At 40.3% G+C, this 13,247-nt stretch overlaps 1 protein-coding gene across 3 annotated transcripts in view; it reads right to left on the bottom strand.

The window, feature by feature from the left end:
• Positions 1–2,725: 2,725 nt before the first annotated feature.
• DNAJB12 (DnaJ heat shock protein family (Hsp40) member B12) overlaps positions 2,726–13,247 on the bottom strand; it is a 34,506-nt gene continuing 23,984 nt past the window's right edge. For 2 of the 3 annotated variants that reach the window (XM_039324631.1, XM_039324633.1), the window contains 3 exons: positions 9,960–10,132; positions 8,714–8,865; positions 2,726–5,129 (listed from right to left, as the gene is read on the bottom strand). In XM_039324631.1, coding sequence (XP_039180565.1) covers positions 8,744–8,865; positions 9,960–10,132 — 295 coding nt within the window. In that variant the 3' untranslated portion in view covers positions 2,726–5,129; positions 8,714–8,743. Of the gene's footprint in view, positions 5,130–6,082; positions 6,134–8,713; positions 8,866–9,959; positions 10,133–13,247 lie in introns of all 3 variants that reach the window. The other variant, XR_005554456.1, reaches the window with a different exon arrangement.

Raw genomic sequence — 13,247 nt, forward strand, 5'->3', positions numbered from 1 at the left:
CTACTTTCATATATCTGATCACCCTGAAGAAACCCAGAGCTGAAAGCACAGAGGGAACAACAGATGCTTAAGAATATCATGGAATCTTCTACTGGAGTGAAGAGAGAGGAAGCTAAATACCTCTTACTGTTTGTACAGACAGTCCTTGACTTGAAACTATTTGTTTAGTGGCCGTTCAAAGTTACAGTGGCACTGGAAAAAAGGGACTTAATGACTGTTTATTCACACTTAACGATTGTTGCAGCTTCCCCATGGTCATGTGATCAAAATTCGGACTATATTTATGACGGTCCTGGGGTCATGTGAGCTTCTGACAAGGAAGCCAGATTCACTTAACAACCCTTGTTACTAACTTAACAACTTACAGTTATTTACTTAACAACTATGGCAAGAAAAGTGGCAAAATGGCGCAAAACTCTCCTAACCACTGTCTTGCTTAACCAATGGAAATTTTGGGCTGTTATGGTTTCAGGTCGAAGATTACCTGCGTTGCATCATATGGGACTTGAGGATAGCACAGAGGTAAGACCCTCCCCATAAATCATTTATGAAGTCTATTTATATGAAGTGCTACAAAATGTTTCAGGATAATGTCCAGAATGTGTATATATAATCTAAAAGTGAGCAGAGGGTTGTAAACTCTTTAAGCTAGTCTCTGACTTCACTGCCAGAATTTCAGAATATAGGCAAGTAACCTCGACAAATTTGCTTAAAAGCCTCCAAAAGAGAGCAGGCTTGTTCCAGTGGGTCATTCATGGCATTGTGAAGGACTGTTAGTATCAATATATTCCATTTTATGTTCAAGTGAAGCTCATTGTAGTGTAACTTACGGTAAACCCACTTAGAGATATCAGATAGTTGAACTCATTATTATTATTATTAGTTTTTGTTTTCCGGTAAGGGATGTAACGTCAGAAAAACATCATCCACTTTTGCTCTTGAAAATGCCAATCTTTAGATCGCCATCTGATTTTCTTTCTTCACTTAGTTTTATTTGCTTGAATTTTTGTGCAGGGGGCAATATGTGACATATAATGCTACTTCTCCCGTATTTGTTCTATTTACAGATAGTCCTTAACTTACGACCTTTCACTTAATGATGGTTTAAAGTTATAAGGGCACTAAAATGTGACTTATGACCGGTCCTCAAACTTAGGGCTGCTGCACCACCCCTGAAGTCACATAATTGAAATTGGCGACCTTCTCAATTAGCTTCTGAAAGTCAATGGGAAGTCAGATGTGCTTAATGACCATGGTGAAAATGGTCGTAAAATTGAGTCTGGTCAAACGATGACTTGCTTAACCACATCACTTAGTAAACAAAATTCAGGGCCCAACTGTGATCATAATTTGAGGACTACTTGTAGTTACGTCCTTCCACTGCTACATTCCAATTTGGGGAATCATCCCATCAAGCTTCAGTGACTCCTATCATAGTCAATTTCCAACAGGCATTACAGCTCATCTTCTTTCCAACAGTGTTGCATCAGAGTATCAATATCTCTCAATTATTTTCTTTGAAAATTTCTAGATATCTGCACATCACCTTAGTTTCTCTTTTGGCAAAAGGTGGGTTTTCTTCCAGGTGGAGTCTGCAATCTATCTTCCTGATGGGCTAATCGGCCGCAGGAAATATTCCAGTAATGTCACTAGAGGGGGCATAGGCAAGAATATTTTGCCCCATTTTTTTCATGGTGTATTTTTATGTGTGAGTGAAGGTGGGAGGTTAAGGGTGAGGATAGATTCTTGCATTCCCATCTCTGCTGTTTATATTTTCACAAGCTCTCAAAGCAAATGAAGCTAGCAGTGGCTCAAGAAATGAACCTTTTCTATCCTCATCCGTGTAACCATCATTTAGCTTTAGAATTCTCTCCTTACAATCCTCCTATCATTTATATGCACACAAACACCCCTACCAGGTCCATCACCTTCCTCTTCAGGGTTTCAGTCAGACAAAACTTTCATAACACCTGGAATATTACTCATTTCCATGCAATCTAGTGAATAGGAATCATGATCAATCAACTTGACAAGTCTCAATAATCTGTTTATCACATCCTGGATCCATACCCTGGGGAGAGCGCACGTTTGAACAGTCAACATACCCGATAGCAACCTCTTTGGTATCCCAGGAAGATATTCCAAAATTAATACACCTAACTTTGTCCTTGGAAGGTTAAAAGTCTTGTTTATACATTTTGGAATCCCCTTTGAGGCACTCTGCATAAACACTGCTTCTCCCCACACAATTTCTAATAAGAAATGCCAATCATCAGCTCCAAAGATATTGCAATATTAATTTATATTCCATGACAGTATTAACCATTTGCTTGGTTGGAAGCACGAGAGCAATCTTCTATGGAGGGAAACCTCCCCAACTATGTGCAAAGTTACAATCTGTTGCCTCTGGGATCTCTGGATTCTTGATATCATTAAGAATGCTAAAATATTAGGATATATTGTGGTTGAAATGGTATCAGTATACAGCATAGCAGCTTTTCACAAATAAGAGCTTCTAAGGCTTATGATATTTGGATCAGCAGAACACCAAATCTTTATGGATTCTTGTAAATACGCTTTGCCTATTGTGGAACCTATAAATATATTCATTACTAAATATAAGCACCAATTCAGTTTAAGGGCAGCTGCTGGAATGAACCCATCATGGTATTTGGCGAAACGATTCTGCTTTGCTTGTAGGGCGACACAAACACTAGGGGCAAGCTTTCATGTTATAAATCTTTATTTATAGATGTACAATTATATAATTAAGAAATACAGCCTTCTTCAATATCTTTCAAGACCTATGCTTTTTATTGCACGTTGCTCATTCATCCCCGGCTATCTACTTAAGAAAATCAAAAAGATCTGATTGTTATGGCCTGGGGCTCGTGTTGCCATCTCAGAAGCTGGTCATTTTGTGCTGCGCAGCTGGACAAGCGATCCTTCAAAATGGCTGGAGGGATCACTGAATGCTAATCAACAGGGTTGAGGTTTTGATCTGCTCTCCGGGGACAGTGGAAGGTGGAGACATCTCCTTGGGACTGCAGACAAATGGAACGGATCTGTCCATCAAGATGGCTGCTTATGACAGGAAAAACTCTGTTCAAATCAGCATCCATTTGTCAATGCCAAAGAAATGACACAATTATTAGACCATCCCCAATCCATCAGCTCTTATTTGGTACTTGAACAATTCTGAACAAGTCTTTAGATGGACATTTGCCAACTAAATAATATAAAACTTTCTGGACAAAACTAACAGCAACTTAAAGAAGATTCCAGTGTGAAGTAATTAACGGTAATGCTACTTCCTTGACATAACTAAGTCATTTCTTAACATATTACTCTGATCCTGAGTACTGATTTGCTTTGATAGTAGGAGTTGATCCAGGCCTGTAAAAGGAATCCTTGTTTGACTAATGAAAACGCAAAACTTCTTGCAGGAGTGGAAGCATCTTCAGATTACTGCTAATTCAAGATGATGAGGCTTATTGGAACTAGGAGCATTAACTGTTAACTCTGGTGAATGGCTCAGCTCTTTGAAGTAACTTCTCTTAAGGCTCTTCTGACAGCATTGTGTGGACTTAAAAGATTAAAAAAGTCTGGCATCATGTAGCATTTTTTTTTTCAAATGAAAGTTAGACTTCACAGCCCAGTCAAGTAATAAGAATTATTCTTTGCCTCTTTCAGTTGCTTAAATAATGGAAAGTAGCAAAATCTTGTTGGATAAAGATGGCCTGTTTTCCTGAGGAAGGGAACATAAGAGTCCCGTTCTCTGAGGAAGATTGTCACCAGAATATACAAGCACTGTTGCTGCACAGCCTTTCATTGCTCTAGAGCAGGGGGTCTCACATTTGGCAACTTTTAAGACTTGTGGACTTCAACTCCCAGAAGTCCCAACCACAAGTCTTACAGTTGCCAAGGTTGGACACCCCTGCTCTATAGAGAAGGGCCATCCAAGCCGCACCAAATGGAAAAGTACATAACTGCATCACTACTTGATAGGCCCCGCCAGCACATAGCAGGTTCCTGGAATGAAATCAGCAGCAACATTTTGTCAAAAAAAATACTATTTTGTAGAGCAAGAGGAAATCTGGTGGGGAAGCAGGGGAAAAGACAGAAGGAGACATCCCTTGAGGGAAAAACAATAGCACGCCTCTGGGTAGCAGAACGAACCCCGATTGCAAGGCAAAAAGTGAAAAGTCTGCAAAACCTAACAAAAAAAAAAAGTCCACACAGCAAAAGCCATCTTGGTGAACTGAAGATCGTTTTGAGACAATTTGTTCTCCATTTATTAGGAAGAACGAGTCGTTCAGTAAAAGCCGCCGTACATTGCAAATCCAAAACTGGGTCAGAATGTGTCCATAGAAAATATATCTATTGGGCTCAATATTTCACATTTTAAAAAAGGAAACAGTTTCAGGGTCTGTGAATTTACTTCGCGCCCCCCCCCCCCCCAGAAAGTCCAAGCCATTATAAAATATAAAACATTTGTATTGTCAGAGAAGATTGCCATTGATAGAAAACAGGCCCTTGGGCCAAAAAAGGAAGTGAGGGCCCAGGCAGGGGGAAAAAAAAAGCTAGAATTCAGAGATACTGGATTATGAAGTTCAGCAAAAAAAACGAAAAGAAACAAGAAAAAGAAAAAGAACGAAATAATTTAATTCTATCCCTGCATAGTTTAGAAGTACAACATATTTACAATGCTAAGTTAAATTCTAAATAGTGTCTTTTAAAATTAATTTTGTTTAAATTTCTAGCTCTTCAGGTTCCTCCCTTGCTCTCTGAAGTGACTAGTGCAATTGCAGAACTTTCTCCACTGCTCCTGATTTTCGGCAGATCTTGAAAGGAAACCAAAGCAACTCGACAACTGTTCCCAGGGGAAGGGGATCCTTTGGAGGATGGGAGAGGAGAGAGGGGAGGAAAAAAAATAAAAAAAGACCAGCCGTCTTTTCCCTCCTTAAGAGATGTTCAAGTCTAACGCTGGGCAGAGAAAGAGAAGAGAGGGTAGTTGTGCGTTGTTAATACTCCAATGCCATTTTAATTTAAGAACTGATTCTTTAAATAGAAAGTCTGTCTTCTTGGCTCAGTGCACTTCCCCCAAAATCTTCAGGCATTTGAAGAGTCTGAGGAGAAAAACAGCAGAAGCATCAGTCTCCAGTCAATTACAAGGGTAACAGGACCGGCACTTCCATTTAGAGAACAGAGTGGCCTAACTGGAAATGTTAATTTAGAAGCTGATTCTTATTTTTTTTTTTTTTTTGTCTTTAAACATTGAAATGAAATGCATAACAGGGTATCTGCAGTGTAAGATTAAAAAAAAAAGGTCAAGATGGCTGTGACTGCACTGACTGCCTACAAAATTTAATTTTTAATGTGCGCCATTGTGTCCACAGGAAAAAATGACAATTTGTTGTTGTTGTTAATTGCAAAGTCGTGTCCGACCCACTGCAATCCCATGGACAACGTTCCTCCAGGTCTTCCTGTCCTCTACCATCTTCTGGAGTCCATTTAAGCTCACACCTACTGCTTCAGTGACTCCATCCAGCCATCTCATTCTCTGTCGTCCCCTTCTTCTATTGCCCTCAATCTTTCCCAGCATTAGGCTCTTCTCCAGTGAGTCCTTCCTTCTCATTAGGTGGCCAAAGTATTTGAGTTTCAACTTCAGGATCTGGCCTTCTAAAGAGCAGTCGGGGTTGATCTCTTCAAAATAACAGTAAAGGTTATCTAATCTAATCTAAAAACTGGAGCTGCTTCAATCACACAGTTGTATGAATTTCTGCCAACTAGACTATTTTGCTCCTGAAAAGGAACACAGGTCAATGAAGACAATCACTGCAGACAAGTGCAAGACTAAACACTCTGTAGAAAGCTGCTCAGGTGTTCTTCCAATGTTTGTCCCTTTGTCCTCAAACACACACCAACACTCAAAACGCTGTTCTTAGGAACAGATGTCTTACACAAAAAGTCACAGTGCTTTTGCCTGTAGCAACCTCAGCTATCTAGGGTGCCTTAAAGAGAAGTCTGTTAAGCCTCTCTACATTTAAAAAAAAAAAAAGACTAAAATCTTTTTTCTCACCAAGGAAGGTTAGCTGTGGCTGGGATGGTTCGCCTGAAATTCAAGTCAAACCTGTTCCAGAAAAAAAGGGGGCGTGTGTGAGTGTGTGTGTTTAGCATGGAAGACCATTATGTCGAATACATCCCAGTTGCATCCTAACTCTTCCTGTGCCGTTTTCTCACTCAAAATAAAACACATGCCACAGGAAGAAAAAGAACAAAAAGTTGTGCGAGTAAAGATTAGTTAGTTTTTAGCCTGGTTACCCTTGATCAATGGTCATCAATCTGGCTCAGTTCTAACTGGCAGGAAGGGAGGGAAGAGCCCTGGAAGGTTCCAGAAGAACATCTGCCTCTCGTGCTGCCTAAAATCTTGCAGACTATCTCTGTATTACAAAGCACCCAACTCATAAGTGCACCTAAACCAGGGGTTCTCAACCTTGGCAACTTTAAGACTTGTGGACTTCAACTCCCAGAATTCCTCAGCCAGCTTTGCTGGCTGAGGAATTCTGGGAGTTGAAGTCCACAAGTCTTAAAGTTGCCAAGGTTGAGAACCCCTGACCTAAACCACCATCTCAATCCCATTAACTAGTGAGGTTAACATCCTAGAGAGAGACTTCCCATTTGAGGCTTTCAAAACTTAAGATTCAGAATTCGAGTTTCTGGAACCCCTTTCCCCCCCAAAAATAATTGCTTCTGGGGTAGAAAATACAGTTCAACGGTGTGCATGTTTGTAATAAAATGCTGGCAAACCAAATCGACATAGTGTTCGCACAACCGGGGAGGCAAAAAAAAAAACCTATGTTGCCTTCCGTTGTGTGAACAGCAGGCCAATTTGGTTTAGAGACTGTTGCTGGAGAAATCAGTTGACCTTGGATTTCAATGTATTATTTTGGGCAGCGCTTAAAATGATTTTTTATATTTTGATCACTGGGCCCTATATGAAGCGTTTGCCGATTGTTTCAACTTTAGAAATATCCACATTAGCAAGATGGTACGTGTACTGATTTGTTAAGCAACTATCCCAAAGTTGCTGCCCATTATGTAATTTAGATGTTGTGAATTGCTTGGAGGAGAACTGACCCATATTAAAATGGAACGCAATAAACAAACAAAGAAGGGTGATGACAAAGACAACAGCTTCAGGTGATAAACAATTCTAACTGGAAAGCTACAGAAGCACCATTACCCTAAATCAATGGCTATGTATCTTCCAAAGTTTTTATTTTCTGTAAAAGCATTTAACTAGGACTAAATGAAGTAGATGTACTCATATCTTTGAAGCTGTTTAGCATTATTTCAGTGCTTACATTTCTATGGCTAAGCATCATTAGCTCTAATAAATTCTCACTGTGAAAGGGACAAATCATTGTGATTCTTTGCAATACAAAGGAAACTACATCCAATGCTTCATTTTTGTGGTAGGTCCATCAAGCCCTTCTGAATCTCTTTTCTACAAGTTGTAATGGCATGGTAAATTCATGTATTAAGTTTTAAAATGAACTATACTATAGTGTCATCTTCCAAATATCAAATAATGTGATATTATGATAAAATTGGTTTTGACTTGAAGAGTAAAGCAAGCTGGCTAAGCACATATGCAGGGGAAGTGATTTAATTGCTTAAATAATTGTGAAGAATCGCAGAATCCTTTAAGCCACCTTTAAAACTGAGTTCACAAAAGTATGCCGTATTTTAACACTATTGCAACAATCCACGGCTGGCTGTCCATTCGATTCTTGACATTCGACTTTTAGTTGAAGCCACTAATGCTGAAAAGCTTATCAGTAAGTGCTTCTAAAAAGATGTTCACCAGTCATTGTGCAACGGGCCCATCAGCCACCCAATAATTATTTCGGCACCAAAATTAACAAGGCTCTGAGAAACAGAAGGGACACCCAGTCATGTTTGCAGAGAGGGGGAGGCCACTCAAAATCGGCAAGATGGCAGACAAAGCATCACAAAGCAAGTTCTGCCACTTTTAGATGTGTGAAGAGTGCATGTAGGAAAGGGGTGGGCCTTGCACTGCAACATTCCATCTGCCATCTTGCTCATTTGACAACCACCCACCGACCAGAGGCACTGCTGAGAATAGGAAAAGTGCAACTATTTAACTTAAGCTATAAGTCCTGGCAAAGGGATGATGATCAAGAGCACATGAGCATCAAGAAGAACCAGTGAGCATATAGGAAGTCACACTTTGGGTTGCTTGTTATGCAATTTGATTTTTTTTTTTATCTTAACATAAAAGGTAAATGGGATCAGCGAATAAGAAATGGGTTTAGGCAATAAACCACTGAAACCATGATTTATGTTGGCTTTCAAACTACATCTATGGCTTAGCGTGACATGTAAATAGGAGCATTTTGTTTATTCCCAGTTTGTTTTGTACCCAGACCAAACATGAAATTAATTCAGAGGGATGCAAAGGAATTGCTGCTAAGAATGGAGAGAATGATTTAAGTATGACCAAAGAGGTATCTTTTTTTTTTTTTTGTCTGCAAGACTAACACTTGCTTGTTTGACTAACTCTGCCAAAACTAACCATGAGGTAGCATAAAACATGAAAATAGCTTTGGATTCTAAATTATGGTGGAAAATTAGTATTCCTATACCAAATTCCCAGTTTCCAGAAATAGAAACAACCAGCTCTTACTTAGGTCTCTATGGACTGTTTCTGCAACGGCTATCCATGCATTGATGCTTGAACTTCAGACAGTCTGGTACAGCTGGGTGTGCCCATCTTTTGTGCTCTCTGATATAGATCTGAATCACCAAAATAACGTGCCCGGTAAAGTAAGCCTTCCTCTGTAAAAGAAGAAATCCAAATAATTAAGGAAACAGTCCAGACAGCTGCAACTTTTCTCTTTAGTTTGTACTGCATTTCTGATATACTTTGTGGATTTTACTGGAGAGGAGTATACGATTCCCTCATTTCGTCACATCTCATCTTGAGCAGGGAGCTGCAAAGGAGTTGCGAAAAATATTTATCCACTGCTAAACCCTGCTCCAGATGTTGTAAATACAGTATAGCTTAAGAAGGAGGTGAGTGCAAAGATGGAAAGCTTAGGAACTGTTGTTCCATTTGGATATTTTAAATCAGTGGTTCTCAACCTTTTTAATGCCAGAACCTCCAACCGGTCGTAAGTCGAGGACTACTCAACCGGTCGTAAGTCGAGGACTACTCAACTGGTGCAGCACCGTTTGCAGAATGGGACTTTTGGCGGGCTCAGCAGGGCAGAGACAGCCTGGACAATTCCTATTGGCTTTTGAAAGCCAATAGAATTAGACTCTATTCAAGAGAGTCTATTCTATTGGCTTTCAAAAGCCAATAGAATGAAAGGGAGTAGCACAGCTAAGGAAAAGGGGGGAAAAAATGCCGGACTGCCTTGTTTGGCGACCCCCGTGAAATGGTCGTTCGACCCCAAATGGGGTCCCGACCCACAGGTTGAGAGAACCACTGTTTTAAACTCTTAAGTTCGGGGAAACAGGATAATAAAATTAGGGCACACCATAATGCTCAATAGAGCTGTATAAAGCATTTGAAAGGAGCACTTTGCAAGACATGTTAGCACAAGTCAAACATTCTTCCCATAAGCATAAATACACTGTATCCTCTGGAAGGCTCACATGGCTGTTTGCAGGGTCTGTTCGCACATGTGTACCCACATAAATAATGCTTGAACTGCAACAGCTAAATTGTCAAAGGCATCTCATTTGTAAAGGTGGCTTCATTTTAACTATCAATAACCCCTTCCCAACATCTTTGTGAGCCCAATTTACAGGAATGGAATATAAATAAAATAAATAAGCAAGCAACAGAATTTCTTGAAATGCAGTTTACAATGCCTTGACCCTGCCTCTCTCTTTGTCTAATCATGTCTTAAAGCTGGGCTACTCACTCTGCTGTTTTTCTTTCCAACAGTTATTTCTGAGGTTTGCAATATAATCATCTTCCACGCTCCTTTCTACATTTTTAAGATTTGTGCCTGTGTATTCTTCCGCAAAGCTGTCACCTACATAGTAAGACACTTTCAAATGCTCAGTCGTTCGTTTAAATACATGGCCAACAGACCTGGAGGAAAGGAGGACAAAAGCAACGGTCAAAATTGCACACCTAGACACCAAGGAAAATCTGTTTGGATAAGCCCCCCCCATACCAGCCAATCCCACCCAAAAGCAAACTCTGGTACCAAAATCTTCCTTTATCCTCTGCCATGCTGCTCCTGCAAGAACAGAATGGTTGTCAGTCTCTTTAAGGAGAATCAAGATAGATTATCCATAAACTGCGCTAGTGTAGATTATCCACACAATGTAAAGTTTAACAGCATGTTGTTTCCCTTCATGGGAAGAGAAAATTTAATGAGGATGGAATGAGCCTAACAGTGGATATTAGTGAACATAAGCTTTTGTAGGAGAATAATGAATGTGAAATTAAAAGACACTTGCTCCTGGGAAGGAAAGCTATGGTAAATCTAGACAGCATACTAAAAAGCAGAGACATCATCCTGCCAACAAAAGTGCATATAGTCAAGGCCATGGTTTTCCCAGTTGCAATGTATGGCTGTGAAAGTTGGACCATAAGAAAGGCTGAGCGACAAAGAATTGAGGCCTTTGAACTATGGTGCTGGAGAAGACTCCTGCGAGTCCCTTGGACTGCAAGGCATTCAAACCGGTCAGTCCTAGAAGAGATCAACCCTGACTGCTCTTTAGAAGGCCAGATCCTGAAGTTGAAACTCAAGTACTTTGGCCACCTAACGAGAAGGAAGGACTCACAGGAGAAGAGCCTAATGCTGGGAAAGATTGAGGGCAACAGAAGAAGGAGGCAACACAGAATGAGGTGGCTGGATGGAGTCACTGAAGCAGTAGGCGTGAGCTTAAATGGACTCCAGAAAATGGTAGAGGACAGGAAGGCCTGGAGGAACATTGTCCATGGGGTCAAAATGGGTCAGACACGACTTCGCAACTAACAACAACAACAATGAATGTGATTTGGAATGGAGGAAGGGGACTGCCTCAACAATCTCTCCATTATCTCAATGGGTTGCTCCTGAAAATCCCATTTTGTCACCTCTCTCCAATGTCCTTGACCACTGCTGACATCCCAGAGACCTGCTGCAACCATCTTCAATTTAGGCCTTTGGTCTGCAAGCTGAAGCATGTCACCAGTAAGGAAAGGTCTGAATGAACCTACTGCAGATGCTCAGAATTAGACAGACATGTTTCTGTTACATACAATTGGTTTCTTATGGCTGAAGTAACAGGGGGGCGCTTTTGTCTCTTATGGCAGGGAGCCCAAAAGAAAAAGCTTGTGCTAACTTGAAAAGAGATCAAGCTCTCCTTATTATTTTGGAAAGAGAAAAAAGAAACCCGATCTCCGTGCTACAGGGCTAGATTAAAGTAATCGGCTGAGAGGACTCTTACTGAAAATATTCTGTAGTTCTCATGTTACAGAATGTTTACAGGCCTTCCCCCAAGTTTCTCCACACTTGACATGAGAAATTAGTTGCTCTTAAAAGGTGCACCTATGTTTAGTAAACACTTTGGCTTTAATGTATTCAAGGCTACATATAAGCCCTTGGGACAGAAATGATAATCTAATCAGGCGTCGCAAATCACTAATTGCTTTGTCTTAATTGTCCCCCCCAGTTTGCGCCATGCAAATTATTCATTCTCTTTGTTTCACATCAGAAGCCATGTTTTTATGCAAAGCTGGATCCAGTTCTCGGTATCTTGAGTACAGAATCCCTCCATTTCAGAAGAGTTAAGTGCTGACTCGCATTGTTACAGGAAAATGTCAAGATTATGGTTCAGCGAGAAGTTGCAAAGATATTTGTTTTTACAGAAGAAATGTCTATCACTCTACATTAGGCTTAGTTCTATTTGGGTTTTTTTTAAACTCTTATCACGTCTAATTTCAAGATATTTGGAGTACTTTTTCTGAGAGGAATTCTTGCAAGTCTACTTTTTAGATTTTTACAAAAAAAATAGTGCTTTTGGCTTTTAACAACGGACAACACTCCACTGTTCTCAGATTCCTAGCCTAGTTTAGGAATTCCATCCAAACTAGCCTTATACCTCGATAGCACCATTTCAACCAAATGACTGCTGCTTCCTCCTGAATAAGATAAGCATCCATACATTTTTATATAAAACAAAAATGTATTTGCTCCTTAAATCACTCTCCTGAATCTCCTACATGGTGAAATTTTTAGAAAGTGGATTTTTTTCCTCCTTCTTTTGCAACAGACATTTAAATCTCTGGTTGGTTGCCTATGTGTACATGTTCATACCCCACCTCCACCATTTATGCCATCCAGAAAGAAATAGTTTAATGCCCTGGGCCTTGTCAGAAGATGACCTCTTAACCCAAGACAAATATACAGTCTAGCATTATGCACGTGAATTGGAGACAAATCTTTTTTCCATCTGACAGGCTGGTTTACCTGAGTGATAATCTAAACAGGGATTAAATCTACCACTTAATGGCTGAATTCCAGCCTTTTTAGCAGCATTACATTTTCCTGCTCCAAGACAGCTGAAAAAATCAGGTTCTCCTAACAGCTTTGTGTGCTTCAAAGAGAGAACTGATAAGGCAGCACTGCCCCCTCCTGGCTATCCATATACATTGGTCTATTATCTGCTATATTCTAACGACAAATGGTTGGTGCAGTGCATTTATAATGTATTCAGTTGGCTCAGGCAGTGGGTGCAATTGCTGCCAAAACGTTTGCCATTTGGTTGATTCTGCTGATTTGTTTGCGATGAGCCAGTGCCCTCGATCCATTTGGTTTCATCCCTTTCAAGTCTCTACTGGGGAAAGATGTGGGGGCCTTACAAGTCACCTCACTTGAATAAGTTTAGACTCATTTAAAAAAAAAAAAAGAAGCATACTGGGAACGGATACGAACACATCATCCCATGGGACCAGAGCAGAAACAGGTATCCATCTGCTCCAAGCATAGACAATAATAAAGTTTTCACATGCTGACAGAGAATCTAATCAATGTATCCTGATAGGCTATCCCAGGGATAGGCCACCTTGGCTCTTTTATGACTCGTGAACTTCAACTCCCAGAATTCTTGAGCCAGTCATGCTGAGGGGAAAGGGAGAGGTTTCCAAGCTGAGCCATGCTGGTTCAGGAATTCTGGGAGTTGAAGTCCACGAGTCATAAAAGAGCCAAGGCTGC

This window comes from Crotalus tigris, unplaced genomic scaffold (assembly GCF_016545835.1).
Source record: "Crotalus tigris isolate CLP2741 ecotype Arizona unplaced genomic scaffold, ASM1654583v1 scf7180000024304.1987388, whole genome shotgun sequence".
NCBI lineage: Eukaryota > Metazoa > Chordata > Lepidosauria > Squamata > Viperidae > Crotalus > Crotalus tigris.